Below are 18,383 nucleotides of genomic sequence, written 5' to 3'. Positions count from 1 at the left end.
TGTGTTGTGTACTTCCAGCGATGTTTTAAAGGTGGAAGTCTGTGACCCTCTCCACTCTGTCTGTGTTGAGCAGTTTGGATTGCATTCCTGAAAGCTCTGGGAATGTTGGCCCAGAGATGATTTGTTGGGTTTTCCTGAGTGGCAAGGAAAGGACAGAAAATCTCTTTGCCCAGGACTGTTGCTTTAGGCCAGGCTCTTTGCTGGGAGAGGCTGGAAAACATCCGTGTGTTTATAAATGACTGGTGTGCATGACAGGGAACTCCCAACCAGAACTGACACTCTTGGTTCATTTTGATAAATGACAGACTTGGTACTTCCCCTACAGAAATCTAAGGTTTTTTCTTTTCTTTAAATTAGACTACCTTCAGGTATTCTGAAAAAATAAAATCTGAAATTGAAATGTAGTTCATGCTGTTGTCCAGAATACAAAAGGACATGATATATTACTGTGAAAATTAACTCTACTTTTGTTTTGGTTAAATTTTTTTTAGTGTAACATTTTATTTCATGTTCCATTGATATTTTCAGTGTAGTTATCATTCTTTAAATTATTAGCAGGTGTAGATTTTTAAAATTCATTTTGTGTATTCACACCTTAAAACATAAGCTAATTTTAAAAAATGATAAATAACTTGTAAAAAAAAAAGTAGTGTAAAACTGACAATTAATATTTTTTGCTTAAAAATCACTCTTGTGCTTTTTTCCCCATTGCTTTTCCATTTCTTTCTAAAAAAGCAGTCAAAGTGAAGACAGTTCTCATAGCAGAATGTGGCACTGTAACAAGAATTCATCTTACGTCTGCATTTCTTTCTGTTGTAACAACTGGTTGGCATGGTGCATCATTAAAATTCAAATAGCATTGTGTAGAAATTTCTGTAGAAATGCAGTATGAACATGAATTGTCAATTGCTAATATGCACAAAGCTGCTGGGATATTTTTTTTTTTTCAGTTCTCAAAAGTGCAGGATTCATTTAAAGATAAAATGATCAGTTGAAACATGTGAGAGAGGGTTATATAGATTTCCTAATTAATGCATCTTGGAAAATAAACAAAAGCAAAATGCCTGTCATTTGGTACTAATGTGGTGGAATAGTGTGGCAGCAGGATCCCTGCTTTTCACTCGGCCTCTCATAAAGATTCAACTTCACTTCAGCTGTAAAAATGTGCAAATTACATTACTACTACATGACTGACTTTTGTAATTACATTAAGCGATTGAGATAAATCCCAGTGCTGGGTTCCCAAAAGAATGCTTGCAGCTGTGTGATTTTCACATCTGATCCTATGGTTTGTTGTACCCAGCAATGCCTGCTCTTTTCTTTTTTTTTTTCCCCCTTTTTTAGAGGAGTCTGTTTGGTTAAGAGGTCATGTTGGGCACAAGCTGGAAGAAAAAAGCAAGATTGCTTTCTAGGGTGTACCACCCAGAAATTTGTTTTGTGGAGAAGGTTAGCAGGCCGTGATGATTGCCACAGAAAGGCAGGTGCAGTATTGTCTGTGTGGCACACTTGTGAGCTTCACATGGACATAATGCACATGTAGTACACAGGAACCATGCTGAGACATTGCAATCTGTGTGTCTGCTCATTTACTGGAGAAAACAAATTGTTTTGCTGTCTTAAAAGTGAATCTTATGTGTATTTTCCTTTACAAAAGCGAAATTATATGTTGGTGGAAACATAAGATCACATACTTTTTATAGAGCAGTTAATTAAATTGGTTTGTGTGGCAATAGAAGAGAAAGGAAGAATATATATTCTCAAATGTTGTAGTTAAATTTATTGTTGGGAGGGGCAAGCAGAGGAAGGGGGTTTTTCTAGTAAGTTCAGCTGCCTGGATTTGCCAGTAAGTGAAAGTTAGCAGCTTGATTTTTGTTTTGATGGCTATAACTAATGTACAAAAATAGATACAAATTTACAGTACATATGAGAGTTGTAGACTTGTATGGAAAAACTGGTAGTGGGATGAATAACTTTGCAGATTTGCATTCTGTTGTGGATATTAGCAATTGACAAATGATCATGTTGAAAAAAGTGTTCTTTTCTTAAGTGACTTTAACATGTAGTTTGGAGTCATAGAAAACCATTCTATCTACTTAAAATTAAGTAGCAAAAATAAAACAGATTGTATTGATTCTCTGAATCTGAAAATACACTTTGGCAAAAAGACATTTTTGTTATTGATCAGAAATTTTCTTTCAAATCTGCTTGCTTGCTAGTAAGCTCCTTGCAAAGGAATGAAAATCGAAGCATTGACAAAAAATTTTTTAGGCATTCTGTCATTTTTAACCACAGATTCTCACCTTTCCTGCCCATGTACTTATTTGCTTATGAGGTGTAACACAAGTCATCTGAGCATAGAGGATCAAAAGCACTCCTTGAATAGGTTGCTCTTCCACACTGTGCAGATGTCTTTTCTAGTTTATAACATTGTGGCAAGACTCAAAGAAATAAAACTGCAGTTTATAATCTTTGATTTGTAGGGTTGTAATACTACTAGCGAAATTCAGCCTTTAAAAGGTAAAGCTAGTGACCATTTCAGAAGAAAACCAGGCTGTTTTTCTAAAGGTTGGATTCTAATTGTGGTACAGTGTTAAAAAAAAATCTAAATTTTTTAGATAAAAAAAGAGTGCCAGACAATTTAGTAGCATTTCATAATACAGCATGATGAGAACTTGGTAAAAGAAAGACAGTCTGTTAACCTTGCTTTTACTGTGAAGACCTTCAGCTGAAGTACCAGAGTTGTATTCAGTAGAAAAGGCTTGACCTTGGAATGAAAGTGTGTATTCCTGGAACCCTTATTTTTAATTAAAAAATAAAGTTGCATTGAAAAGATGAGCAATAGTGCTTACTCCCCTGGCTGAAAAAAAACCTTGATGTCATTTATCTTCTTGCTTTCCTGCCATCTGCACCCCCAGGCAGAGCTCACTTTCAGCAGAGACTGTGCAGAAGTCCATGTGTGCTGCAAATGTTGGAAATGCTGGCAAAACAAATTGATAGGGAAGCCACAATAAGTTTCCCTTTGCAAGTGGATGTGTCAGCACTGTGTGTTTTTGTACACCTGGTGCAGTAAGTGGCTCTGCTTTGTGGAATGAGTCATTGTCCATGCTAATGTTTGGCTTAGGAGTCTCAGTCGCTGCTCAGAGGCTGGTGCTGAGCAGCTGTGCCTCCAGAGAGCTTTTGGGACAGGACCACAGGTGAGTGGAGCAGGCACAAGAAAAGCTGAAGAGCAGCAAGAAAGGGGTGCTTTGCAGGCAGGAGCTGTAGCAGAGGAGCAGCTTCTGCTGCCCTTCTTCCCAGGGCTCTGGTGGGAGGGGGGCTTTCTGGCATGGGGGAGAACAGGGTGGTGTTGGGAAGCTTTGCCAGGCTTGAGGCTGTGTCTATGTACAGAAGCAGCTGTCTGAGGGTTGGAGGTGGATATCATGGTGGGACCAGAGGTGGGCACTGACCTGGTGCCTGTGGAGAGGTGGTCAGTAGGGTTGGATGATTTGGATGAAGAGCTGGCCAAAGAGTTTTGGCAGAGTCCTCAGGCAGAGTGTCCGTGCAGCCAGATGCACTTTGTCAAAGGAAGAGAAGGTTCTGGTGATCAAGGCACAGCTTAGGTGAGAGTTTTCCTTGTATGGCTGCATCAGAAAGGTCACCTCTGCAGCAGAACAGCAGGAGAGTCTGACAGAGGGGCAGGGCCTGAATGTGAGCCCCAGGCACAGTGGGTTCTCTGTCCCTGCTGGGGAGGGACAGCCTGCCTAGGGCCGATGTCACACTACCTGGGAAAGGCAGAGAGCTTAAGGATTACCATGTCAATTCTCTAAAAGATGAGTTAACTAATGACAGAAATCTGTCTGAATTTAATTACTTCTGTGCTTTTCACCCAACCTGCTCTTATTAATATGAACAAGGTCCTTTATAACAAATATTACTGCATGTGGACAAATAACTCAGACTACTTCTTTTATTGTTAGGCCGGGAGCTGAAGGTCCTTGTGGGCAGCTGCAGATGACAGCCATTTTGATGGAATCCTTCAGCTGGGATCCTTGTGTATATACTGGCTTAAAAGTTACTTTTCATACCTAAAAGCATGCCCGTTGAATTACAGGACTGCAAGATTGAGTCACCAAGGGTCCATGAAACAGTTGTTCAGTGCAAATTCACTTTAAAAAATTACATATTAGCTTTTTGATTAATAACATGCTTGTAGCCTTGGGTTAATCTTGCAGAAGGACCCTCCAGTCCCAATCTGTAGAAGTATTAGCTATCACAGTCATTACCAGCATGTTCTATTAAGACTGACCAACTCTTCACATGTCAAGTAAACATTCAGCTTCAGGCCCGTCTGTCACTTATCACCGAGTTAGGGACATTGAGCAGAACTAAATTAAAAACTGCTGTCCTTCCTCTGGCTCTGTATATGTACTTAAAAATATCTGTGTGTTATAAGCAAGGCAGCAGGTAATGTTTGTAATGGCAAAGCAGCACATTTCTGTCAGGACTTTTTAACAGGTACAAACAACATAGTAAAATGTCATGTAGATTGTGTTTTTAAAATTATTAACAAATCAAAAGGCAGTAATTAAAACCTTCTGAATGAAATGAGGTTCCTAACTTTGATACCAATATCCAAGCATTTTTCCAATTTGCTACTACTTCTCCTTATCCCTATACATATATCCTTATCCCTGTATATATCCTCCTAATTATCCAGCTTCATGGCAATCAGATGTCTGGTTTTCATTTCTTGTGTTTTGTAATTGCGTATTCACCCAGCTCTCATCACAAAGCTGGATGCCTTGGCTTTGTTTTCCCTCCCTTAAATAATTTGTATATAAGGTTCAGCAAATGGAACCTTGCTACTTGTGTGAAGCTGCCATTTAACCATGAAGTGAAATGCTTTTATCGAGTTTGCCCTGCAGATATGGTCCGCTGTGGCAGTGCTGTCCATATTTGGTGGCTGTGCAAGGAGAGCCAGGTGGTGCTGCAAAGCATAGCACAGTGAAGCGTGGACAGATCTAGGTTTGACATTTGTCATCCTGTACTGCTAAAGGGAAGAGAAAAATCTGCTTTTCCATATGCTTATGCTTTAATTTTTGCCTGCAGTTTTGTCCAGATGGCCTGTGAACATTGTTTACTTTAAGATGCTGTCCCAGATGTTTTTGAATGCCGATGGATAAATGCAACAACTGTGGTATACTAATACACAAATTATTTCCACAATTTTGGCTTTTTTTTCCATCTTTTTTTTTTCTCTTTTTAACCATCTCTTTTCCCCAGCGCTACTCTGGATGGCCCACTTCTCTGAGGGGAAAACATCTCCAGTGATAATATTAAACTTCTGAGAGAGAGCAGTGCGTTTGAATTGCAGATAACTTGGAGCTCCCATTCCCATGCTATGGCTGTTCTGAAGCTCTGTGGGTGGATGAGCTGCTGACACTGTAGCATTCCCCTTCTAGTCATGCCAGCTAAAAGGTGTTGCTTCATGTAGCCCATAAAACAGTGACTCTTTAGGGTGTGAGCAGCTTGCTTGTTGTTTATTATATTCAAAACCACTTTGTCTGCTTTTTCAAGGAGAATTCCATCTTTTACTTTGCCCTTGTACCATCTTAATTTTCCACCTGAATGGAAAGGAGAGTAATTTAAAGCTGTGTAAGCACTGTTAACAAGAACATTTAAAAGTGTTTTTAAACAGCAAAGCACCTCTAACTCTGTTTTGAAAAACTCTGATACAATTTGGAAGAATAGTTGTGCCTCAATGGCACTGTAGGGTGCAGGCAAGACTGCGTCAGAACCTTGTTGCCAGATACAATAGATATTTTAATGACTTCTTTTTAATTTAATTTTTTTTTTCATTTTTCTAAGCAAGAAAGTATTTAGGAGTGTACATAAAAGAACCTTTTGGCATGAGAATTTCATTAACGTAAATAGGTCTGTTAGTTATTTCTCAAGAACACTTTAATGAGACTTCAATGTGAAACTCATTAGAACAAATACATGAATTCATATGTCAAGACAGAGATTGTAGCATCACAGTTCTTGGCATCTATTAAGTCCATAACTCGTTTACATTGACGTGCATTGTTAATCAATATTTAAGACACTGCAGATGTCAGTAATGTTCACATTTAGTCCTGCAACCATGACAGTATGAAAGTTGCTAGTAGAATTCAAGGCTAAATATTGTTATCTCAAGTCTTTCCATTACCTCTAGGCTACAAGTTAATGACTGTCTAACTTTGCTGTCCCTCATCTATTTAAATAATAAGGGAAACAAGGAATTATGTGGATGTTATAGCATAGTTTTATCAATTTTTTGTTACTTGAAATTAAAACACTAGCATTGTGTGTACATGGATTGCATTAGTAATTCCTCAGGCTGTGACAAACTGAGGTGAGTTGAGGAGCACATGTAGGGATAATGTGCCTTGGGCTGTTGACAAGGCAGTTGGAACAGAACACTAGAGTTGATAAAGACTTGCAGCATTCAGTGGTAACTTTGGGCTACCTCCTTTCAAATGCACCAAAAAGCAACCTTTGTGTGGTGTTTCTGATGTATCTAATGAACATTTATCTCAGCTGCCTATTGCTAATAAATAACTCATTTTACTTACTTCTTGTCTAATTGTGGAAGTTACAGTCTTAGAGGACAGTATGATTATTATGAAAGGTTTTGTTGGATATATGTAGTTGTTGAGGGCATTTTTTACTCCCCAGGCCTTTATCTGTTATGTCTAGTTTTTTGGGTTTTTGGTGTTTTTAAGACTGCGTACAGCAGCTTAGAGTATTATCAAGGTATCTTCCACATATGTTAAAATTAATTAACATATAAACTTCATTAACATAATAATGAAAGGACTTAAATGATTAAACTATGCAGTTCTGTGGTCATATTAATCTATAGTTTAATTATAGGTTCATCAAAAATCATACGTCTTCGTGAAGAAAACAGTGAAACAAGTGAAATACTGAAAGGAAAAAGTTCCGGTAATGGTGCATCAGTTCCAGTTAAAGGAATAAATAATTTAGGAAACACCTGCTTTTTTAATGCTGTCATGCAGGTAAGATGGAAAGATCATGCCACTTTCTCTTAATAGATTTCAGAAATACTAAGTCTGTATAATCTATGGGCTTCTGAAAAGGTTTTGAGTATTACAGGTCTTCATTCTGCTTTCTGAAAGTCCTTTTCAAATTCTTTTTTACTCCTTGCTATCCAAGGAGTGTTTCCTGTTATAATAAAAAAGAATTCTTGGATCACTGGCATTTTGCACAGTAATGAAACAAGTGAAAATGCCAAGTGTTTTACACACTGCATATGTGTGTGGGTTGTACTGTAGCATATGGTTTTATTTGAACTTCAGCATTATTAGTCATGACTAATGCAGGGTATCTACCATACTGGTGATGTGAATAGTGGCACTGTGTGCATAATGTAAATGTCTGCACTATTCATTGGCATGATTTTAAACCCCTGCTATGGATGCAGTTATAAAATTATTTTTATCGATTATGTTTTTTTTCTGACTACAATAAGAGGAATGAGCTATACTAATACACATCTATTGATGTTTAGTGCACAACCAATCCAACATCCTCAAAAAAAGCAGCAGTCTTAGTGGGTTTTATATTGCACCATCCTGTTGCTTGTCAGCTGAGCAGAGACATCTCTATGTCTGCAGGCAGGAGTGAGCAAGTGAAGGAAAACTGCTACAAAGGTGTTCTGCACTGGCACACCTCACCTTGTGTTTATGATGTTGATTGCAAAATTCATCAAACAGATAGTAAAACTGCAAATTGTTGTCTGTCCATACTTAGGGCATCACAGAAGCCTAAGTGATCTGCTGTCAGAGTTGACCAAAAATAAAGAAACAAAGATGAGATATGTTGAGTTGATTTCTTTCCTAAATTCTGAAGGATAATACTTTTCATTGTGCCAAAGCCTTTGTGCTTCATGGGGCATGATGACAGGGACTGCAGTGTTTAAAAGAGGGAAACGGTTTCTGACAATAATGTCCTCATCCAAAAAAAAAACAACAAAAAAAACAACTTGTTATTCAATATAAATTAAAAAGTTATTACTAGTGAACTGTTTTGAAATTACAGAAAAGAAAATAAATAAAATTTTAGAAACAGTCAAGTTAGTGAATTTTTTTAGTGCTCTTTCTAGTGGTTGTATCTAAACCTCGGCTACATGTTACGAAGTGTATCTGGTTTGGTCTACCCCTGAATCTAGAGTATATAACTAAGGAAACTCTGTAATTGAATGATCAGCATGTTTCTCACATTTTTTTGTGTTTTTCTTTCTTTAAGAACTTGGCACAGACTCATGTACTAAATGAACTGATGTATGAGATAAAGGAGAAAGGAACAAAGTTAAAAATCTGTCATACTTCAGATTCTCAATTGGTAAGTATGCACTGAGAAATACAAATTTGGGAAAATGTGGGAAGAAGCTGGAGGACAGGAAATCACATCTCCATTAAAAGCACACTGTTACTCTCCAATTTCTTTTGCATTTTAATTGCTTAGCGGGTTTGTGTTACCTGTGGACTGGTTTCTTTTACAGAAATCATTACTCAGCCCTAGAGAAGGAGGAGGAATTACTTCCTTTCACATTTTTTGATATTGAAGTATCAAATAATGCTTTACCTTAAGAAAGAGCAGCTGGCTTATTTTTACTTGCCATTTAATTTCTTCAGTATGAATGTATGATACAGGAAATAGTTTGTTTGGCTCTAGAAAGTATCTGTGAAATGTTTTATTCCAGTCCATTCCTGCCCTTCATTGATAAGATCTGTAAAGTTTATTACATGCTTCACAGGCCAGGGGATTAAAATGAGAGAAGAGAAATTTCAGTGAGGAACAAATTTGTCCTCAAACTCATTGCAGGCATATGGGAAAGTGTCTCCTGTGACTATTATCCAAAGAATATTCTGCTGTTCTGGTCATGTCTTAGAGACTTGGGGTTTCATTATATGTTGTTGGCAATAAAGATAATACCCCTTTCCCTCTGCTAGCTGAAGCAAACAGTTTACAGAGGATTTTGTCTTAGTTTTTTTCTTTTTTTCCTGCTGCTTGCTGTGAGCTTTCTGGTGGCAGTGAGGGTAGAGGAGTGGTATTCTGTTTCAGATACCTCTGAAATGATGGTGATTTGACTGTGTTGCTGTAGGTGATGTTCATAGCTCCTCCAGGCAAGAACAGTGTGCAATTCACTGCATTGCTGTCTTTATTTCCTCCAGTGGCAGTTCAGAGCAGCAACATGTTTCACAAAGTTATCCTGAGCCACAGCAGAGGTCTGGAGCTTGTTTTTGCCCAAAGGCTTAGTGAGCCAGTGGGGTGTTGGCTTATGTTTGATGTGTAACTTGCACAGCCATAAGGTTGAAAGATTTATTTTTAATTTCAATGCTTACAATGTAAATAAGGTCTTTGGAGCAAAGACTGTGTTTTCTGGTCTTTGTATGCCAGTGCAAAACTTGGCATTGAATAAGAGGGCTGCAGTAGTCTAATTAATAGTAATGCAGAAGCCTCCTGCTTCTTGCTTGGTAAGGGGCCTTTTCCCACCTTTTGATAGTGCATATAAAGCAAATACTTTATATTTGTGTGTATCCATATTGCTTATGTTTTGTGTGGATCTGCTTTCTGGACAAGGTGCCCTTTCCAAGTGTTCATCTGGCACTTGTAATCTGTTTTTCTGAGAGTCAGGCCAGCTAGTAGGGAGCACTGGGGGCACATGGAACCTTGGAGCATGTTAGGGAGAGCTGGGTTCTGTGGTCATTTTAACAAGTGGTGCGTAAGCAGTGCAGGATTTTAAAATTCTGCTTTAAAATTGGCTTGATTCTTCCATACCCAGAACCTGCTGGCTGGGCTGAACATCATTCCAAGAGGGGCTGTGCAGGATGCAGCCTGTGCCTGGCTCCCAGTGCCACAGGGCGCTGTGGGGTCTGCCATCAGCTCTGGCTGTGAAGCACTGCTGGTACTTTCACAGCACCTGGTTTGTGGAGGAACAGGTTGTGTTTCTGTGGCTGCCTGATGTGTGGAAATGGCAGTGTGTGGCTCACAGATCAGAGAAGCTGGATGCCCCATTCCTAAGGTTGGGTAGCAGAGAGCCACTGAGCACAATCTTACACTGGCCCATGGAGGTGGTCACCTGGGTTGTCTCTGCAGATGAATTTCAGTGTATGTGGAGGTAGGAGTAAAGCAGGTAATACAAAGGTTGCTTGTTTTTGTGAGAACCAGACCAGCTCATTGACATGCTTGTTACCAAAGTTATTGGTTACCACCAATAATTGTTTGGTTTTGCAACTATTACTCCTTAAATACTAAGCCTGCTCTTAAATTATTTCAGTCAAATGGTTGACATCAACATTTAAAAAAACCCACCCTGAAACACTGTTAAGACTGAAAGTTACATTGCTCTTTATCATGTATCAAGTAACTTGAAAGAAGTCTGTGTCATTACTTTTGAAATCTGATGTGTAATTTGCCTTTGTTTTTGAAGGATCCTTTGGTGGTAAACCTGTCCAGCCCGGGACCTTTGACTTCAGCAATGTTCTTGTTCCTTCACAGCATGAGGGAGGCTGGAAAAGGTCCTCTGTCTCCTAAAGTGCTGTTCAGCCAGCTTTGTCAAAAGTATGTATTGTGTCCTCAAGCTCATCTTTCACTTATTTTTTTAATTTTAGTTTCCAGTGATGTGTTCCTAAGCGTGCAATGTCTGTTGTCCTTTCTAAAGAAACTGTTAGATTTTAACCAGGCAGTCCAGAAAGCAGCTCCTTCATGTTTTAAAGTTGAAGGACTCCTTGTTGCACACCAGGGTTGTCCTGCTCTTTGTGTAATGTGTGGCCCAGTTCATAACCATGGGCATCAATGGGCTCCAGACTGAGTGTGAGGGGGCAGAAGAGGGCATGGTAAAACTGAAGAAAATGGACTACCTTTCTGGTTTTGTTGTTTGTTAGCATAAAGCTGTGCTAACACTACAAAGTGTATGTGGGTATTTTGTAAAAAAGAATAATATTTTAAATGGGGAACTTCTGCTATGATGTCTAGCCTTGGCATTAATTCAAAATTAAAAAGGGTCTAACAAGTAAGGACTTGAAGCATTACTGAAATGGCATATGGCTCCAGATTGCAAAGAGCTTACAAGCCCTAAAGAAACTCCTGTTTCTTGGTGTGGAAAATGTTTACAGTGGTGCTTTGTAGGTACTTTCAATTATGCAAACAACCCTGCTTTTAAAAACACCTGTAGAAGACCTACTTAAAATTGATACAAGTATTTAAATGTTGACTTACTAGTAACAGAATCTGTAGAAGCAGAGTAGCTGGAAGATGGTAAATATGAATCTCATATTTAAAAAAGAGCAATGTTGTGTTATAATTTATTTGCTACATTATTGCTGTGTGGAACTTAAAGCATTCTGCAGCATGAGAGTTAGGAGGAAAGTTGCAGCTTCCTACCATGGAGTTCCAGGACAACCTTAGTGAGCAGGAATGGATTTAAAATATGGTAAAAAGAAACAAAGACATTTAGAATAGAGCAGGGACAATTTAATTCTGTAAAGAAACAAGTCATTGCTTTTTATTTATCCTTAAAATTCAGCTTCAGAAATTTAATATTATATTTTTTCTATTGTACTTGTCTTCCTTTTGATTCTTTGAGCTGTAAAAGGAAATGTGTGTAAAGTTACCTTACAGCATTTTTGAGTCAAACAGCAGTGTTCTTTGTTTAGCATTATCTACCTGGAAGAAAAATATATAGGGAAGAAAACTATATTGTTTTCTCACTCCTCCTTGTGTTTCAAGGCTCTCTCAAAAAATGTGAGTGCAAGAATTAAATTTGGCTGAGAAATGGGAGGAAAATTATTAAATAACACTAGTAGTTTTTTCCCAATTAGTATTAAGGATTGAAGGGAAAAAATGATGTAAAACATGTTTTGAAGCCCACCTTAGCAAATTGATTGTGAAATAATCACAATGCAGTGCAGTTCAGATGGGATGCTATTTTTAGAAGTGACAGGCATTTTGTGTCTGCTCTGTGTGTCTGTAGTCGTTGAGCAATGACAGTATTAAATCTCATCTATCTGGTTGTTCTGTTGTTGTCTTTTGATCATTAAGATGTGCATACACTTTAACTAGCAGCTGAAATTGAAGCATTTTAATGTGGTCAGCACACTTTTGCTATTTAGACAAATATCTGCTAGCTCCTACCATCGCTCTCCTTCATCCCTACTTCTTACTTTTGTTATCTCTGCAGAACACTTCTTAGATACAAATCCTTTACTAGCTCTAGCATAGCTCTACTATCAACAGCAAAAGTGTCAGCCACATCCTGTTAGTGAGAAGTTAGATGTTCAAGGGCAGTAAGGGGCTGGACAGGTATGACAGAAGGTTTTGGTCTTTAGATTGTTTTCTTATTGTTTGTGACACAAGTAAGAAAGGGAGGGTTTCAGAATATTCAGCAGTGTGCAGTGGTGAAAGTAGGAGAATGGGAAATCTTTATCTTTGCAAACTGAATACATTTGCTATTTATTAGCTTTAACAGTATGAATGCAGTGTTCTGTCATGTCATTTTTACAAAGCCTTTTTCTTTCTTTTGTTTTAAAGTTGGCTTTCTATTTTTCATCAAAGTTGAAATGCAAGAGAGAGCAGGGCAAGACTGCAGGAGTTTCAGCTAGGAAGAAGTCTGTGTTACTGCAGCTTTCTCTGTAAAACTGCTTCTTGACTGCTGCCAAGAGGTTGTGTTAATGAAGTAATCCTAGAGGCAGGCACTACCCATGGTCTTCATATTGCATTAGCACAAACTCTTTTTATTCAAGAAGCAAAGTTGAAACAACAAGTTTCCTAAAGAGATGACAGGATAAATGTGTAAAAAGAACTGCACTGACACAGCTACCAGGGAGAGGAACATGGGGAAGGGCATTATTATTATGATAGTAATATTTTGGGTTTATATATATTACATAAAGGTTTGCTGACTCCAGTTGCAACCTCTTTTTATTTATTTATTTTTAAATTCATTCTTTCCCCATCACAGATCTTGCTGTCTCAGTGCAAGTATACAGTATGTCACCATACCTTTCTTCAGTAAAGAATTTATGAAGGAGATTGTACAGATAGTATAGGACAGAAAAGGGTGCAGATACTGCCTTGTTCAGCTGCAGCTCTGGCTTGTCCCTGAGTGGGATCCCAAAATCTGCAAGTGGATGGATATGTATTCACTGCTCAAGAGCAGTAAGAGAACTGGAACACGGTCATTTTCAGCTGCAAACTGCTTCTTTAAGTGTCTGAAGAGATCATGGTTTAATGTTCATAATCTTGTCTTGAAAGGACATTTGTGGGGCTCTTTTTTTTTATTAAATAATAAAAGAAAAAAATGATACCAAGTGTTAATTTTATCAAGTGGTGGAGTAGCCAGGTTGAAGAAGGGGAGAAGAAGAAAGAAGTGGATGAGTCTTTCTATAGCAACTGTTTAGCGTCTGGTACTAACTCATCCACTGTTAATTTTGTTAGTGTTGCAGCTGTCAGATGTTTTGCAAGGACAGATTGTGAGCATAGCTACAGGGCCCTTCTGTTGGTTTTCCACTGTGCTGAATATCAGGGCTGCAGACTTCTGACTTATCTGGAGACTTAGTGACTAACACAACACTGATGTATTAAGAGGACATAAATTTTATTTCCTTTATTTTTTATGATTGAGTAATTTTATTGGTGGAAGAACTCTTAGGTTTGTGTAGCAAGTAAATGCTGAAGCATGTAAGTCATAAGTCCAGAAAGGAGTTCAAGAATTTAGGTGCTTCAAACCTCCATTAAATAATTATTAATAGTAGTATTTTATTGCTACATTACCATGCAGGAAAAAATACTTCCCTAACAAAGATTTTACTGGTGTTCACAAAATCTACATAGGTCTTTGTTCTCCAAAGACCTTTATTCATTCTTCCTTCTCATGTGCAGAAAGTAGAACTGAAGGCAGAGGTGGGACTGGCAGAATGGAGGTCATGTGTGGTTAGGACTGTTGATATTAACAGAATGATAGTTTCAGAGGGGAAACCTAAACAATTCCACATTTATCACTTCTGAGAGGAAATGCTAAGGAAAACTAGGGTAATGTTATACAAGATATAAGAGATAAATAAAGCAGGGTTTTTCTCATTAAGGAGTCTTTTTGAGCCTTTTCTTTTTAAATAATACTGTATAACTAAGAAGATACCGAAAAATAATCTTCCTAGGAAAGATTTTTTTGCTTGCTTATTTTTCCCATTTGACTTTTACCATGTAATATAATAGCAGCAGAACACACATTTTGTTTCCTTTACCAGTAGTTGTGGATTATTTTGTGTCCTTGTCATGCCTCCATGTGCCTTGCTGTTGGTGCTGTGTCATGTTGAGGAGCTCTGACAGAGGAGTTTACAGCTTCTCCAGGCAGCAGCAGTTGAGAGATTGCATGTCTTTTTTGTCAGTAAACTTTGTCTGAGTTTTCATAATTTATGAGTGCAAAGTAGACAAATGGCATGTAAAAGTGTATGTTGGCAGCAATCATCTGTACATGTTCCCGAGCTTTATGTTCACTTATGCTCAGAAGGAAGACCTGTGCGGCATTTTGGAGAACACAAGTATTTTCAGTGTGTGGTATTGGTGAACTCTGTAAGCAGAGTTTATGGACAAAATGAAGAAGAAAACCAGTAATTTTATTAGATACATTGGCAGTGTATTCTCCATTTGGGTTAACAAATTTAGAATTTAGGGAGGGGTAACAAAAACAGGAAGCCTTTATGTCAACAGGGACATTGGGAACATTGGGAGTTCAGGCAGGAGAGAGCATGAAAAGAAGACATGACAGCAAGAGAAGACAATGAATGATAAATTAGCTGTGCTTCTTTAATTGTCCTCATAAGAGTTCAGGGAGCTGTCTATGAAACTGAAAGGCAACAGATTTAGAGCCAGGGGAAAAAAAAGAGTTTTTAAGCATTTTATGAGGCTAACCTATGGAACCTGCTGTCAGAGCAGAATGCTGTTGGAAATCTTAGCAGGACTTAAAGGAAGAGAGAATAGATCTGGTGCAAGTAGAGGTATCTCATTTTCCCTTTTGGGGGAAGGTGAGACAAAAAAGATGAAATGAATTGGCCAGTGCATCCATAGGAGAGCAAAGTGCTGTCTCTCCATGCCCTTGAGATAGCACAGTTGTGCCTGGTGTTATCTGTTACTTACATGTGGAGGCAAGCCCTTGTTTGACTGGGCTCCTCCCAGGCACCTCCTACCCAGCAGAACTCTGTAGTGTGTGTACTGCATTACAGGATTCCTGTGCAGAAAAAAATCAAATAGTATCTGCTGGTTTCTGCTTCCAAGTGCTTACTGTTGTTTCTAAATTTATCCAAGGTATTAGGCTATCTGCTGCACAAAGTAATTCTTGAAAGGATGAGTTTGGAGAAAATTTTTATTAAAAACAGTAAAAGTATGTCAGCTCTGTGCAGTATGATTGAACGACTTTAATTGTATCCCAGTTCTGCTTTTTAAGCATAGCTTATTTCCCCTCAAATGAATATAATATAGGAATCATAACTATTAGCTTTTTTCTTTAAAATACTATGTTACAATGTAGTTTTTGTTATTAGGGCATTTTAGGAAGTAGATCATCATGAAAAGCATTTCTTTAACTGACAGTCAAGCAATTCTAACTGGTCTCCAGATGAGCAGCGAGAGGCTAGTGGATGAGATGTCACAGTTGTCCTTCACCACTTCTGGCCATTAGCAGGAGTTCAACCTGTTCTGTCATTATCCTGCTGACACTGTACAACAGGTTGTACTGCATTGGCACTGGCTTCCATATGTCAGCACATCTGTGAGCGGTCAACTCAACCAACCATCTCCAAGTCCCCACTTTCGCCAAGGATATTGCTTGAAGCACATTTTCAAGGAGACGAGAGCACACATCTTTTAGTTGTCAGATTTCTATGTATCAGCATGGTTTAATTCCTTTTTCTTCTCTCATACTGGTTTATAAGTGTAGGGAGTTTTCAGTAAATGCATTGTGAAGTGTACAATTCCCTCCTTTCTTTTTATTGTCATTTTTTGGTTTCCTCTTGTGGTTCCCCCCCCCCCAAACAAATGCACTAATTTCAAATATTTTTACCCAAACCATGAGATATTTAGAATTATATGCAACATTACATAGCAAGCTTTGTGCATGAGTGACAGATTAAATATATTTTAAGCAGTGTTAAAAATGACATAATTTGTCAGTCCAAGTAAATGACTCAGCCTTACAGGGAATCTTTACAAGTCGCTTTCCCTGCCAATTCACCTTTAAAGAGGTAGCTGTTACATTCCCATCATCCATTAAAATCAGGCATATAAATTTATTACAGGCCCTGAGAAGCCTAAATAATCTTGTACTTGTAAATGCACTGTGTTCTAACAAAATGAAAAAAACTCAAACCAAACAAAATTAAAAACTTCCATGGCTGAGTTAATTTTCTCCTCTCTAGTTTAAGCTAATAAAACTGTGTGGAACATGCAGGCAAATTATTTTACTTTGAAATACAAATTAGTAAATTAATTTGCACCTGAAATGATTTTTGTATACTCATCGGTGGGAGGTTACACTGCAGTAACCTCCCACTGTAGTGTGTGTGGGGCTTTATCCTGATTTGCATTGAAGATTTAGTTCTGTGAGGTGTCTCTGCAGTGGAAAAATACTCCTCCTGTAACAGTGATGGAATTTTTGCTTGCTCCTTTGTCAAGTAATAATTAATTTTTCTTCCATTTTATTATAGTGTCTCTTGAAAGACGTCCTACTTTTGTTGCCAAAAAATAACAAAATCCCTATTAGTACCAGGATTCAGAAGATGTATATGTGGAAGGTTTTCTTGCTAGACTGGAGCTATTAATGTGCCTGTCCTGGAGGAGATGGGCTGAATATACCCATTGGTTCTCACTGCCTCAGGAAAACATGAAATTTCTCATAAATTAATGATAATACTGTGGCTAACTAACCAGATTTCTCAGAATTGAACTGATTTTGGCATCTGGGTTTTTTTAGATTCCTGGACATTAAATGAGAGAAAACAGTTTTGGCAAATTGAAAAGTGAAACTGTGCATGCATGCAAATGTGCACACAGCTACAAATGTTATTTATTTTTTTAATGTATATTGAGTGTTTTATTGGAACCAAAATAAAGTTTCAGTGCTTTTCAGAATGTATTTGCAATTTATAATCAAATTTATTAGAAATCAAACATGTGATTTTAATAGAAGAAAAGATGGTATTTTAGGGATATTAAGCAAATTATTTAATTTTAAAGATTATTTCAATTTTTAAAATTTGAAATTAGTTTTTGATGTTGACTTGCTCATGAAAAAAATGCAATTTCAAAAGAATGCTTAAAAAAGTCACCCACTCTACTGAATCCAGATTTTATAGTAAGCCTCACAGTACAGTAGCATCATGAAATCATTTTTAACTAGGGATATTGTCAACTTTGTTTCAAAAACTAGATATAAAGTGCAAATTTGAAAGTATCTTATTTGTAAATGTGAACGTGTTGTTTTGCATATGGAGCTCCAGATTTGTTCCACTTAATTTTAGGCATTGACCTTAGCTATCTGAGTTGTCACCTTCAGTCCTTCTCCAGTTACACCCCACAGTGCCTGCAGGGAGCAGTTCAGAGCTGAGACCCTGTATCACCTCCTGCCTGTGCCCATGTCTGCTGTGCCCTAACAAGGTGTGCCCCAACACCTTGCCCAGCTTTACATTTTGCTGTTGTGGGCACATTGCACAGCTGGAGTGTTTTCTGTAATTTCACCTGTCCACGAGCACAAACTTCTAAGGCAGATCTGAGCAGCTTTAGTGTATGAGTGGGATGGAAGCCTCACTAACCAACCCTCAAAACCCTGAGCAGCTGAAGAGCTCTGCTGGGCAAGGGAGATCATTGTGCCAGGGGAAATAGCAATATGTACTTGCAGCTCTGTGTACTGGCTGGCCATAGCATGCAGTCCCCAGCTCAGAGTGAAAACTGGCTCAGCGTGTGTTTAATGAAATTGAGGAGCTGAGTGAGTGGTTGGTTTTTGTGCCTGCTCTGCCAGTTGGATAAAATTCCTGTTTGAGCTGTGCTAATCCCCTTGTCCCCTGTTCTAGGTTACACCTGTGTGTGCTCACCTCAGACTGCAGCAAGAGTCACAGCGGCCATTTGGTGGCATTACTGGAAATTCAGGAACCTACCCACTGCAATCCTAAGTAACTTGCTCTAGAGGACCCTGCTTGGGCAGGGAGGTTGGGTTAGGTGACCTCCAATGGTCTCTTCCAACCCCTTGTGGTTCTGTGGAATCTCATTTTAGATTAAGTAGTTAAGACTGTAATTAAAGATCTGAAGGGTAACCTGCCTGGAAGGCCAGGTGTAGTTTGGCCAGT

General features: G+C 38.3%; 1 protein-coding gene across 6 annotated transcripts in view; it reads left to right on the top strand.

Annotated features, from left to right (window-relative positions):
- USP45 (ubiquitin specific peptidase 45) overlaps positions 1–18,383 on the top strand; it is a 50,159-nt gene that overhangs the window by 15,498 nt on the left and 16,278 nt on the right. For 5 of the 6 annotated variants that reach the window (XR_009418149.1, XR_009418150.1, XM_059469270.1 and 2 more), the window contains exons 6-8: positions 6,898–7,043; positions 8,293–8,388; positions 10,481–10,611. Coding sequence is in view for 3 of the 6 variants with exons in the window: in XM_059469270.1 (XP_059325253.1) it covers positions 6,898–7,043; positions 8,293–8,388; positions 10,481–10,611 (373 nt within the window). In the remaining 3 variants the exon portion in view is untranslated. Of the gene's footprint in view, positions 1–6,897; positions 7,044–8,292; positions 8,389–10,480; positions 10,612–18,383 lie in introns of those variants that run through there. The other variant, XM_059469271.1, reaches the window with a different exon arrangement.

The sequence above is a fragment of the Ammospiza nelsoni genome, chromosome 3, assembly GCF_027579445.1.
Source record: "Ammospiza nelsoni isolate bAmmNel1 chromosome 3, bAmmNel1.pri, whole genome shotgun sequence".
In the NCBI taxonomy this organism is placed as follows: Eukaryota; Metazoa; Chordata; class Aves; order Passeriformes; family Passerellidae; genus Ammospiza; species Ammospiza nelsoni.
The sequence above is the reverse complement of the archived record's forward strand: the minus strand, read 5'-3'. Positions and strand labels throughout refer to the sequence as shown.